The sequence below is a fragment of the Vigna unguiculata genome, chromosome 1, assembly GCF_037176805.1.
Source record: "Vigna unguiculata cultivar grain cowpea cultivar isolate G323 ecotype 2 chromosome 1, ASM3717680v1, whole genome shotgun sequence".
In the NCBI taxonomy this organism is placed as follows: domain Eukaryota; kingdom Viridiplantae; phylum Streptophyta; class Magnoliopsida; order Fabales; family Fabaceae; genus Vigna; species Vigna unguiculata.
The window spans coordinates 25,929,432-25,943,787 of NC_140792.1; the positions used below are offsets into that span (position 1 = coordinate 25,929,432).

General features: G+C 34.9%; 2 protein-coding genes across 2 annotated transcripts; one reads left to right on the plus strand and one right to left on the minus strand.

Moving 5' to 3' along the window:
* Positions 1-5,646: 5,646 nt before the first annotated feature.
* Positions 5,647-9,238, plus strand: LOC114180867 (uncharacterized). Its single transcript, XM_028067162.2, has 3 exons — positions 5,647-5,795; positions 5,884-6,100; positions 8,901-9,238. Exons 1-3 carry the CDS (start codon positions 5,756-5,758, stop codon positions 8,947-8,949), a joined length of 306 nt encoding a protein of 101 aa, XP_027922963.1. The 5' UTR covers positions 5,647-5,755; the 3' UTR covers positions 8,950-9,238.
* A 1,888-nt stretch (positions 9,239-11,126) lies between these two features.
* Positions 11,127-14,029, minus strand: LOC114179464 (protein AUXIN SIGNALING F-BOX 2-like). The gene is made up of 3 exons (XM_028065816.2): positions 13,192-14,029; positions 12,093-12,588; positions 11,127-11,993 (listed from the first exon to the last, which is right to left on the minus strand). The coding sequence occupies exons 1-3, from the start codon at positions 13,644-13,646 to the stop codon at positions 11,226-11,228; spliced, it is 1,719 nt and encodes a 572-aa protein (XP_027921617.1). The 5' UTR covers positions 13,647-14,029; the 3' UTR covers positions 11,127-11,225.
* Positions 14,030-14,356: the final 327 nt, after the last annotated feature.

A 14,356-nucleotide genomic window follows, 5' to 3' on the forward strand; every position in this document is an offset into this window, starting at 1 on the left:
CAACATACTTGCATGGTTGTTCGTCCTCTAAAATCTTCCAAATCTGTCCTTGATACTTTTCACCAACCTGAGTAATCAAGCACGTGTGCACTAGTGTTACAAAGGAAAATGGTCAAGCATTTAAGCATTATTATGAACATTAAACTTTAGAACTTGTGGCATCTCTGTTTTTGGAAAAAGAAAAGAAGAAATTTAAAACACATGGATATGATGATTTCAAAGAAAACAATTTGACTTTGTCAAAAAGAGAGAGAGAGAGAGAGAGAGAGAGAGAGAGAGAAAAGGAAAATGAAGGAAAAAAAACATGCATCATGCATTCATGCTTTCATGCATATGAGGGTTCCTACACCCCGGCCTCAACATTACTTTGAGCACGAATCATAAACATGCCTCAACATATCACAAAAAAAAAATCCATATTAGAAATATCATAACATTTGTCATCATTGTCTTGTGTCATGCATTTTGAATATTTCAAAGAGTATCATTTGTGTTTTATGAATCGAAACCGTCTTCATTCATATGAGTGGTTGTCGAATCTTTCTTTTTTAAAAAAAAATATGAAAAAATAGTAATATACCTAATGTTAATCATCATGGTTCTCTTGTGTGAGTCAAGGTTTCCACACCTTGCCAAGGTTCCCACACCTTGTTTACATGTGAGTCAAGGTTTCCACACCTTGCCAAGTTTCCTACACCTTGTTTCTATATGAATCAAGGTTCCCACACCTTGCCAAGGTTCCCACACCTTGTTTCCGTGTGAGTCAAGGTTTCCACACCTTGTTTCTATGTGAGTCAAGGTTTCCACACCTTGCCAAGGTTTCTACACCTTGGTTCTATGTGAGTCAAGGTTTTCAAACCTTGCCAAGGTTCCTACACCTTGTTTCTAGGTGAGTCAAGGTTTCCACACCTTGCCAAGGTTTCCACACCTTGTTTTTATGTGAGTCAAGGTTTCCATACCTTGCCAAGGTTCCCACACTTTGTTTCTATATGAGCCAAGGTTTCCACACCTTGCCAAGGTTTCCACACCTTGTTTCTATGTGAGTCAAGGTTTCCACACCTTGCCAAGGTTTCTACACCTTGTTTCTATGTGAGTCAAGGTTCACACACCTTGCCAAGGTTCCCACACCTTGTTTTTATGTGAGTCAAGGTTCTCACACCTTGCTAAGGTTCCTACACCTTGTTTCTATGTGAGTCAAGGTTTCCACACCTTGCCAAGGTTTCTACACCTTGTTTCTATGTGGGCCAAGGTTTCCACACCTTGTTTTCATGTGAGCCAAGGTTCCCACACTTTGTTTCTATGTCAATCAAGGTTTCCACACCTTGTCAAGGTTCCCACACCTTGTTTCTTTGTGAGTCATTCCACACCTTGCCAAGGTTTCCACACCTTGCCAAGGTTTCCACACCTTGCCAAGGTTTCCACACCTTGCCAAGGTTCTCACACCTTGTAGCTACGTCAAGGTTTCTACACCTTGTTTCTAAGTCACTCAAGGTTTCCACACCTTGCCAATGTTTCTACACATTGTTTCTATGCTAGTCAAAGCTTTCACACATTGTCATTTTTTATACACTTTTTTTTTTACGTTAAACAAGGTTCCCAAACCAATTCATCTGAGTCATCTATTTTGCTTCATGTATATAACCTAGGGCAACTTTTTTGATTTCATATCATTTGTCCATCTAAAGATTCAAGTATACACTTATCACATGACTTGCCAAGAACAAATATGAGTCTCTTTAATTCATGCATTCACAAAATTCAATTTTACTTTCACATGTAAAGTCTATATTAGAACCCTCTTCAAAAAATGGTTACAAACTTTCATTTCAATATCGGCCCTCTGCGAGGCAATGGTCAAGCCTAGTGTTTCTTTTGGTATCTCGACCCTTTGCGTGGCAATGGTCGAGCCCAGGTTTTCTTTTGGTATCTCAGCCCTCTACGAGGCAATGGTCGAGCCCAGGTTTTCTTTTGGTATCTCAGCCCTCTGCGAGGCAATGGTCGAGCCTAGGTTTTCTTTTGGTATCTCGGCCCTCTGCGAGGCAATGGTCGAGCCCAGGTTTTCTTTTGGGATCTCGGCCCTCTACGAGGCAATGGTCGAGCCCAGGTTTTCTTTTAGTATCTCGGCCCTCTGTGAGGCAATGGTCGAGCCCAGATTTTCTTTTGGTATCTCGGCCCTCTGCGAGGCAATGGTCGAGCCTAAGTTTTCTTTTTGTAGCTCGACCCTTTGTGAGGCAATGGTCGAGCCCAGGTTTTCTTTTGGTATCTTACTACTGTTCAATTACATTGCATCAATTATGTTATATTATATGTATTTTAATTTGTAGTGCTCATGTTAATCGAGAAACTATGAGTGTGAATATTATGTGATGAGGCATATGTATACAATTGTATCCTTAAACATTATTGAGTCATGGACAGAGGCAATATACAATTAACTTAAATATATTAAATATCTAAATGTTAATTTCATCTAAACATTTGATTGCGTAGATTTTTATTGTCGTGTCTCCAACTAAGGATGAAGTTTTACAAGATGTTCAGGAGCGATTGACATCATTTCTTTTAAGTTTTCATTGTAAATGATCATGTTAAGACTATTAACATTTTGAAGTTAAGATTTTGTATGTAGTAGAGTATATTAAATGATAATGCATTAAGATTTTATTTGAAAATGTGTATTTGGGAACTGTAATTATTATGTTGATTATTTCTTAAAAGGGAAATGAATATATCATGAAATTATAAAAGGGAAATGAATATATCATGAAATTAAAAAAATAAAATCATACACATACATTTTATGATGGTTAAAACTCTAACCATCATAAAAGGTTCACTTTCAATGACAGATGTACTTAATCATTATTAATCATTATAGAAAGTAACACATTATATAATTGTTAAAACTCTAACTATCAGAGAAAACATGACGTGAAAAATATGAATATGACAAATTTGTAAGTTTCTTCTATAATGAGTCATTTAACTTTGACATAAAAAATGGATTTTTATGACTATAATCATCATAAAAATGTAAATTTTCTATCTCGCATATAATTATGATGCTTCAAAAACTAATATACAAAATTTATTTTAACCGTAAAAAAAGTCTTTGCTCGATCGATGAATACAAAAAGTTTAAACAAAAGAAAATAGAGATAATTTATAAGTATGGAAAACTTAATTAAAAATTTCAAATTATTAAGAAAGATCATAATGATAATAAGTAATTACATTTAGTGGCCAAATTTGAAAATGACATTAATTACAATTATATTTGTGAGAACCTAGAAAATCATAATTTAAGAGTGATAATATTTAAAATAATGAGATCCTAGTATTATTTTAATAATAAATTGTTTATATATATATAAATAGAAATTTTATAAAAAGATTTTATTATTTAGAAAACACTTCATCTCTCTAAAATATGGCCTTTAAACTCTCTCTCCCTTCTCTCTAAAACCTCTCACTATACGTTCATTTTTTGAAGATCAAAGACCGCCAGAGTGATCACTACGGCGAGATATTCAAATCTGTCTACTTAGAATTTTCAATTGAGTAAGTTGTATTTCTTCTCTTTTCTTAGTCAATTCTCTTAAAATCCTGTATGTGATCCTTTCTGCATCGCATGTGAGTTTTGAGTCTCTTATGAGAATCTCTACTGATTAGTGGTTCTAATGATGTTCCCTGATCATGTTTCTATTATTTTTAGGTTGAATTGTGAGCATCGACAGTAGAAAGGACTTTTAAGTTACTTTGTAATCGTTTGAGTCAATCACAGGTAAGGGAAGCTAATTTCGCTATTTAGTGATCGTGTGATTATTTAATTTTATAGATTTCATGATTTAAATTGAGTTCTTGATTGTGAAACTGATGTTTATAAGTATGAGAGTTGGGAATAAATTGAATTGAGTATTGTGTTGTAGTTTGTTTGCATTTGATATGTATGCTAGTACAAAATTACATTGATAATAATGTGGCATTGATCTTTTGTATGTTGTCTGATGTCTGTGAGGATTCTTTGAGGAAGTGTACTAATAAGGGCTACAAAATTATGTATAAACTATTGTTCTGCATAATTATGCAAACTCGTTAGGCGAGTAAATACTCGTTGGGCAAATTATTCATCAGGGGCAACTTTGATATGGAGGTCGCTAAGCGAGTAATTCTCGTTAGGCAACTTCCCAAAACAGAGATGCCTCTGATTCATGTTTCACTAGACTAGTGTTGCTCGTTGGGCGATTTATGGGGGATTTAATTCCCTGCACTCCTAGTGGAATACTCGTTGGGCAACCATTTGGTCGCTGGTCGAAACTGATGTTTCGCCCAGCGAGAGAATGGATTCGTTAGGCGAGTGTTCCAGGGTCAGGACAGATATTAGCCAACTCATGTTTCTGTTGTGAATGTTGTGTATTTAATTGATAATGATGAATGGAATGTGTTGTGTATATTGGAAGCATGGAATGAGATATGAATTGTAGAATTTCATGGAGAAATTCTAAGCGATAGTATTCTAGTAAATGCAATAACATAAGGACTCTTTATGGTGATATCTTTTGTCTAATAATTACGCACACTCAAATAGAGTAGAGTAAGTTATTCATGAAGAGATGCAGGAGGTCCTAGCCATTGGATTGGATCAAGTCCTAGGCACGAAGGGGACTTACCTTGTGAGTGGTTGGGTGATAACCCTTTAAGGCCAAACTCTGCAGAGTTTGGGAACCACCACAGGTGTACATCACCATGAGTTTAATGTTGGTTGCATAGATCCAGATCATTGAGTCTAGAGTCATTATTCATGATGCAATTGTTTGATCACATGTTGTCTTGCTGAATTTGATTGCTTTAATATGTGATACTTGATTTTATATACATTAGCTTACCCTTTTGTTGGTTCTATGTTGTGTTTTTGTTGTTTCTTTTGCAATGATCACTTTAATGTGTGAGCAGAGGAAAATGTAGGTGGGGATACGCCTTTAGTAAACTGTAGCAAGTCTATCCAGTAGGAGTGACTTTTTGGTTGTAGATAGTTTTGTTAAAAGTCTTATAGAACAAATCCTTATACATTGTATATATTTATATATCTAGTTTTGTTCCTGCTGTAGTATCATAGGATGACTGTATATGTGTTTATATGTATGTTTCCTTATACGTGTCTTATCTATCTATTTTACAATATCATTATATAATATTGTATTTAGTAGTTTATAACTATTAAATGAAATGTTACAATATCACGAGATAAAACTTTGAAACACATCTTTCTCTTAAAAATATTTGTGCAATTTTTATATTTTTAAAAATTATATTGATAGTAATTTATTAAAACAAAATTAGTTATTTATTTATTTTTCATTCTCAATACCCTCCTTCCAACAAGTTCTAGATAAGTTTGAATAGAATAATTCTGTATTCCAATCTTCATAAAGTTCTTTTCATTGTCAACTATAATAAATGTTGAAAAATATTTTATTTTCAAAATATCAATTGCATATTTTTATATATGAAAAATAGTAAGAAGAGTAGTTGGAAGAACTAAACTTAAGTTAGGAAGATGATTAAAAAAAGAAAATGATCACATCAATGATCTGTGAATCGGTTAACTTGTTACGTGGCAAGCCAGCATTGGAACAACGTGACGAACAACGCTGTTCCTCCAACAAAACACATACATTTGGTTTTTGTCCTCGTCTTTCAAATTCCCGCTCTCACCCACAGAAAAAAAGTGTCCTTCATTGCAATTTCCCAAATAATGACTAATTACCAAAGAGACCCCTATTATCCTCCTCCGGGTAAATTATTCAATTAAATTAAATTAAACTAAGCCCTTTCCTTTTGCCGAAATTTTTTGTTAATTCTCTTTCAATTTAATCAACACAGGCTACGCCCTTCCTTTTACGCCACCGAGTTACCCATCAGCGCCGGCGCCGGCGGGGTATGAGCCGTTCGCGCCACCGCCACCGCCTCCGCAGTACCAAGGTTACCAAAGCTATTTGAATCAAGACTACCCTCCACCACCTCCTTGGCATTACCATTGCCACCACGTGCAGTATCACGACGATGATACCCCCGGTTTTACTTCCTTCTTGGAAGGCTGGTACAATTTTTCTCTTTCTCTCGATTTTTAGTTTTAGTTTCCTTATTGTTTGTGGGTTTTTTTTTTCTCTTTAAAGAAAAATGTCAAGCTCAGGGGTGTTGCTTTCAAATTTAGATATGCATTTCTATAACCTTGTGTGTACAGAAATAAAGGGGTTATCAATTGGCATGATGTGTTTAACATTTTTATATTAATTTCTTTCTCCTATTTAAAATGTTAAACTAATGGATTAGGATCGTATAATTTTGTTTTGGGAAATTAGTGTAGAAATTGGATATTGGAATCTGAGTTCAATGAACAAAGGGATTTGACCTTGCTATCACATTAAAAAATAAGAGTTAAATTTTCATGCATGATTTAATGTTTTTATAATGTCAACTAATTGAATTGTTGATTAACAGGGCATTAATTTTATCAAAGTTTCTATCAAATCAACAAAGTTATCACAACATATAATTAGATGATAATGTGAAAAAGAGTACTCTGTTAGTACATTCTAATTGAATTGGAAAGGAAAATGTCTCTTAATTAACAATAAATGCAACATTGCTGAACCAAAAGGAAAACATCCTAAGAAACAGGATTTTTTACACAATGCAAACAGATAGATGGAACAGGTGCTCCTGTGTTTTACCACAATGAATAGAGACCCTTGTAAACTTTATAGAAGATTTACTATTGTTACAAGATCACCTTTCAAGTGACATCTTTGTTCCTTATATTTTTCCTTCATCTTTTCTTTCTGCACAATGAGTTTATGATGCAGAAGTAGAAATCAGTCATTGCTGTTTGATCAATGATAACCTTTTAGGCAGAGTATTCCTATAAGGTTTCGGTTTCATATACTTTCTGAAGAAAAGGGAATCTCAACATTATAACTATGCAGACAAGCTGCCAGATGTTTACACACTGGCGGTCTGTTTATAGAATCAACATAGATAAACATCATAATAAGATAACCCTATTCTATACTAGATAGAGTAATTTAATCTAGTTCAACATAGGATAAATTATCTAAATAAAAATAATCACAAGCAAAAAAACCCTGACTTCAAAATCAAATCCTAGACTAAAATTGTAAAACCACTCTCTTACTCTAAGCTGAATAATGACCAAACCCATTTTAAACATTTTTCCCGGAATACTGTTCCTAGAAATTTCATGCTCAGGAAAGTAATTTAGTTGGGAATGAAAGATGAATGATTCCTTTTTCCAAACACTATTTTAGGCTAATGTTTAGGTTAAAGGCAAATGGAACATAGTTACATTAAAACTTCTAGTCTTGCGATGCACACTAGCAGTCACTTCATAATTATTTCTATTCAATGCAAGCTATGTCTAACATTGGCATTCTAATCATAGATATGAGTAGTTAAGGACTTAGTAGAATGTGAAGGAACAACACTCAGCAGGGTAAGGCTATGGCTAAGGCTAATAAGAGTGTAAATAGAGAGAGTGTATGTTGGTTAGAGGTGTAAAGTTAATCACAGATAACCGAGTGCATTGCTCAGTTGTTGTAACTTGTAAGTGCATAAAGGTAAACCTGTGTAGGAAGCTTTTCTACTTCCTTTGTGTTCTGATATTCAATAACAGATGTCCTTTTTCGTTGTTCTCTCTTTTCCTGCATCCTAGTTACACTCTCTGCCTGAGTTTTTATTAAGTTCACGGTATATACCAATGGAATCTGCATCAGTAAGGAAACAGTTTCTAGTATGTTCTGATTTATTGATTTCCTTGTCTAAATATGGGAAATAAGACAACTCTATGTATAAATTGTTGGGAAGTCTTATATTTCCCTGTTTCCATTCTTGAGATGCAGCTTTTATGTTTGTTCCAATTGATTTTGTGATCTGACATAAATCATTGTAAAACTCATTAGTTGGAAACAATGACACATGTACTATATTATACTTGCCCATGGAATTCATAGTTTTTCATGTAAAATTCATTTCACATCACCATCAAATAACTTTTTAGAGGACTTGCATGTGACAAGTCTTTGCTGTGTAAATTTTATGACAGTTCTTTAAAACTGCTTATCACTTGAGACCAAAAGTATTCTGGAAATGTAAAACAAAATCCTTTGGACAACCATGCCCCCCTCTTTTGACTACACCTGTTGGTCAGAATGGTTAACCTGGAGTCAAATCTGTGGTTCAAGAATTATATCAAGTAAATATTGAATTTCTGGAAGAAAAATGACAACAAATAGAATGACTAGAGCCAGTTTCTCTTTTATCATTAAAGTCAACTCCCAGCTGTTGTATCACTTCATTAGTTTCACATTATACTATTAAAATTAGATTAAAATATGATCTAGGGTCAAAATTTTCTTAGAAGTTACATTATGTTGATGAGCTTAACCTCTTTTTTCTTTTGAATGCAAGTCTAAGACTTCTTTATATTCAATAAAGCTTTGTATTTGAGCATTTATCAAATTTATTAATCCGAAGCCAAGTTTTGAATTGGCAAGAGCCAAGTTTTTTTTTTTTTATTTTATAACCCAAAGTCAAGCTTTTGTTTAACAACCTTTCATCCAGCTCTAGGGACTAGGGACTGGAGAAAAATATTTGATATGACTAGAAACTTTCCATAATATGCAGAACAGAAATATCATGTGCTTTTCTAACATAGCCTTAAACAAATGGAAATTCTAAACATTTGTTATCTTTCAGCTTGGGAAATAAACTTTTTCAATTAAAAATCGTGTTGAATCCTTTCTACTTCCCCTGTTATGTCCTTTTTGAAAAGCCTTTTTGGTTCTACAGACTAAGATTCCTTTGTTCATTTACATGTGCAGCTTGACAGCGCTTTGCTGCTGTTGTTTGCTAGAGGATTGCTTTTTCTGATGATCATATCAAAAGTTGCATCTGCAGTTTGGTGTACTTGGCTTCTCTGGATAAATGTTGCTCTAATGTCTTACTTCATATCTGCGGGATCTTGCAAGTGTTATTCATCGTTGTAACTCTTGGGCCTTTACCTTCTTCCTCACTCGTTTCTGGGTTCTTCATAGATTTTCTGAGGTGATCATTGTGAATTTCGTTGTATGTCTGTCTGAGTGCTTAATGTATATTGGAAACTGTAAAGAACAATATTTTTACCTGGAATAACAAACTAATATACTATGGTTGTTCCTTGCTCCCAGTGTCAAACACCACTCATTCTTTCGTTTTTGGTACTTAAAATCGGGAGGAAAAAATTATTTACGTTCATTAGTTCATGTGTTTATTAAAGAGAAAATTAATGTTATTACGTAGTTAATTTTAAAGAAGTACCAAAGATCTTAAAGTTACGAAACAAAAAATATGGATAAAAGACCTTCTTTTAAGGCTAATAATGGCATATTAATATCAATTCATTTAATAAACACACAAAAAAATTACTAAATAATAAACACGTTTAATTATCTTAACTATTAATAACGTTCAAATCAAATTAATAAAACTAGATTTTTTTTTATTATCTTACTAAAACTGAATATATCAATAATTATTGTACTAAAGTGACTATTTATTAATATTTTATTAAAAAGGCCAAAAAAACCTTTTTTATTTATAATTTCCTGAAACTTAAAACACTGTAAGTAGAAATTAATCAACTACATTGACGTATTTTCAATGAAAATATCCTTAAAGATTATATATTATAATAATTCCAAGTTTGTTATTCATAAATTTATCTCTAATGGAGATACTTATAAAAGTTTATTAAAGTTAAAAATCATTGTTCAACAAATTTTATGATTGAAACTACTGTTTATACAAGAAAAAAAAATCATGAAAGAGAAAAATTAACCAAAAAATATTTTAAATTTTAATATTGAGTCAATTGTGAATCTAATGGAATTATACTAAATTTTACTTTAATAACCTTAACATTGTTGAAGTGAATTTCTGTATAGGGTGTTCAAATCTGTAACCATTGCTCACAAAATTAAGATAAGTAACTTATTTAAACAATTTTAAATGAAGTATATCTTAGAAAAGTATATGTAATGAACAAATGGTGAATTGAGACCATTTCAACATATAGGAAGCTGAATTTGAAAAGGCAAAATCTACTATTTTTCAACATTATGAACAGACAAGCCTGTTCAAAGATTCTGGAATTGGTTTTTGAATCAGTTTTGTATTTAAGTAGATCAAGGAAAAACATGGATTCACAGCTAAACCAGTCAATGCAGTTTGATTTTTACAACACTGCTTAGCACAACAAACGATGGAGCTTAAGATCTTTATTATCTTCTGCTTTAGGTCTTTATTATGATGTTTAGAAAAAGAGATACGTAGTGTAGCCAACAGATGCATCTACCCAATTATGAAAATATACTTTTGATCTTCTGAACAAGCTTGAGCAGTGGTTAAAATGTACAGCTTATGTCAGCTTAAATTTCACAGTAAAGTATAGTACAAATTATGTTTTAAGACAAATTAATAAGTCTCATCATTATTCGCAAACTTTTACTGAAAAATAAACTGTCCATTTATGATGATAGATGGTTATTAATTATACTTGCACTTAAGTAAAAGGGTTTGAAAAACCTGTGAATTTATACAACAGACAAATAAATACTAGTATTGAATAGATATTTGGAAGTGCTAGACAGACAAAATTATTTAACAAAAGTGAGTCAGAAGAGTTTATGATCACGTTGGAAAACTCAACATAGCAGCATTTCTTTGGGAAGGTGTTACTGAAAACTTTCACATGCTTGATAGCATATTAGTTTTTCAACAAAATGAAATCATGATTTGTGTCTTTCAAGGGAAAAACAAACATGGGGGAAGAAAAATGCTTGATCTGTGACAAGAACAAGTTCAGTCCACCAATACCATATAGAGGGAGAAGAAGAAGAATAAGATCAAGAGTAAGAACTAAGCACTCTTGCAGTGAACAAGTAGATGAGGAATAAAATACTGAACTCTACTGATAACATAAGAGATGAAAAAGTGGCATGATGGAATAATAATAACGAGGGAAAAAAGGCAAATCTAAGATATGTATAAAAGTAGGAAATGCAAGGAAGTGAGAAAACACTACACCCGACTAAAATTGCATTAATGAGTCAGCCTAGAAACAAGTACAAACATCTGAATAACAAGAAATGAAATGAGCTAAAATGCACCTAGAGAGTCCATACATATTCTGGTGCATCTTTCCTTTTCCCAGCCAATGTACGATACAAATACATCTTCTCTACCTTCTGCCCATCTTCCAAGATGCAATCTTCTTGCTCACTTTCATTGAAGATCTCCACATTCAACCTTGGCATCTTCTTGGCCAGCAACTTGCAGGCTCCCACAGTCACTTCACAGGATGACATCCAAAGGGATCGCATTGTTTCATACTTCCCTACGTCTGTCAGAAGTGCCATGTTACCAAAAGGGCAATCTCTTATCTCAAGCTTCCTCAGTTTCTTGCATCCATTCAGCACATACAGCATTCCCTTGTCACTGTCTCCAGCAAATGCAATAGACAGCATTTCAAGCTTCTCAGCATACATTCCGATGTAAAGGAAAACCTGGTCAGTCAACTTTCCTGAGAGTGATAACCGCCTCAGTCGCCGGCAAGACTGCACAATTGCACCGAAACCTTCGTCCAGCGGCTGATTTGTATCAGGGTCAGCTTTTGTTGCATCAAGGATGCATAACCTGAAGCGGATGAAATTGGGGCAGTTCTTGGCCACTGTAATCAGTGCAGCATTTGTCATCTGCTGGCAGAAGTAGAGCAATGAGTGAAGCTTAGGGCACCCCATTGATATTGCAACAAGTCCTACTTCTGTTACAGCCAATGCATTTCCAAAGGGAACAGATGGAAACACCCTCAGTTCTTGCAAATCTGTACATGTCTTGGCTACAACACCAAGTCCTTTGTCTCCAATGCAATCCATTATCTGAAAAAGTTGAGCAATTTGTTATTTGTTATATTCAACAATTGAAGAGTTAACAAAAATAAAATGAGAATGTTCTTAATCTGAATCTGATGTGTTTACCCATAAGCGCTGAAGTTTCACACAGTGGCGAATTAGTTTTATCAGATCATTGCCCTGAATGCCTGCGGCATAGCTCAAGTTTAAGGATGTCAAATTGGGGCAAATGGGATATATAGCAGCAACACAGTGAGGAGCAACTTCCAAAAGCCCTGACAAACTGGTTATGGACTTGCACTTCAGAATGGTGTTCTTGAGCTTTATGAATGCCTCTGATTCAGGATCTTGGACAAATGATCCAATTCCCAAATCCGCTAGTTGAGGTGCTCGTGTCATTATCCTTTGCAGGGCATCAAGGGGAACCGAACGATTCAGCTTCAAACTCTTGAGGTTAGGAGACCTTGCCACAAGTCTCTCTAGAGCTCCCAAACTAACCTCTCCTTTAAGGCAAGCAAAATTCAGAGAGACAAGAGATGTGCAGCTATCAGGAAAGCAACTTAGCCACTGCCCTTTGTGATCTTCAACTTCATTTTCTTGCAGATCCAGCTCCCTAAGATACCTACATTTCGAAACAAATAAAACACCAGCAACATTGGGAGTCAAGAACCCATTCCAAAATTCCTCACAACATTCTCAATCAGCAACAGTTTCACCAACTCCACTCACACCACATGCAAAATGGATATTATTTCAGAGAACCATGTTGTTCCAAGAAAAAAAAAACTCCTAATCATGTGCTATTCACAAACATGCAATAAACTTTTATTAAGAACAGATCAGTCAAGCTCCCAAGATCCTCTTGGGCACTACCTTTGCTGCATGGTTTGACATGTATCAAAACCAAGTTCAAAGCCATTCACTTAGCCACTCTTACTCAACTAATTAAACTCCTTTATCCCAAACTGATACCCACAAAGAATACAAGCCAGTGGTCACCTTAAAAATGTCGAAAACAACTAAAAACTATGACAGCACAAGATGACAGAGACCGAACTAATCAGAATATACCTTCAGCCAAATATCCTCCAAAACACAAAAAAGCAGTAGGAAGTCATCAAAAATGTTCCAAAAATAGTACAAAGGCAAACAAACCAACAAAACTTGTGCAACAAAAGCTTAAATCTAAACCAGAAGAGGACTCAAACACACAACTCTTTCTCACCTGCAATTAGCAGCTATGGCAGCAAGGCCATCGGTGGAGAACCCTTCACAGCTAACAAGAACCAAAGACTTGAAGTTTGTGAAAGAACGAGAAAGTAGCTCCAGGCTCTCATCCGAGACCACCATCCTCTTGAGCCTAAGCTCCTCCAACCCAACTCTGCTCTTGGCCAGAGCCTCAATCCATGGATACACAAAACCACCCCACCCGTAAGGAACCAAACTGAAGTCAGCAAAATGAGGCTTTCCCTTCAAAGTCAAAGACTTGAGACCAGGAAACCTTTGGATCAACCTCTCCGGAGAGATAGAGTAACAGTTCCCTATGAACACCCTCTGCCTAGTACACCTCTCTATCCTGTACCAACTTTTACACACCAAAGACAAAGCGTTCCGGTCACGGTGTGAAACCACATAATCAAATATGTGCTCTATTACCTCGTCGGGGAAATAATTCATCATTTTTTTTTTCTTGACGCTTCTCTTTCTCTTACTCAGTGATCCAAACGCCCCAACTTTCCAGGAAAGCTTTCATACTCCATAAAAGGATAGGAAAAACAAAAACACCCCAGAAAGGTAAGGCTCCTAAATTTGAAGTTCTACCACATCATGGAGAAAACCAAGATCTAAAGCCAGAAAAAGTGGGAACAGATCTAGGCGGAAAAAAGAGAGTGAGAAAACAAAACTTCAAATCTAGAACATCAGGGGAGTCTAAAAAGAGGGTACTGATAAAAACTGAAAATTTTATACTCCCTAACCAGGATCTGCTTGGAGGGTAGCCAAAAAAACTCAATTTTTCCCAAGTAAAAGCCAACCAGAGAGAAAAAAATGAACAATGAGGTGGAAGAGAGGAAACCCAAAACAAAAAAATTATGATCTTGCAAATCAAAAGGTGATGATGACGATTTCGAAACAGGATAAAAGGATAAAAAGAGAAGTAGGATAGATCTGAGAAAATCCAAGTTTGGCAGAAATCTTAATTTACACTTTAGACCAAATCACACAAGAGGTGAATGAGCTTAGAGCTTAGAATGAGAGAGAGACTCAAAGCCTTGGTGTGACTCACTCACATGTTGTGTGTTAAAACAAAAAGAGTGAGGAGGTAAGAAGAAGAGGAGCAGAAGAGGAAGAAGGGGAAAGAGGAGAAGGTGGAGGTGGTGGTGATGAGAAAG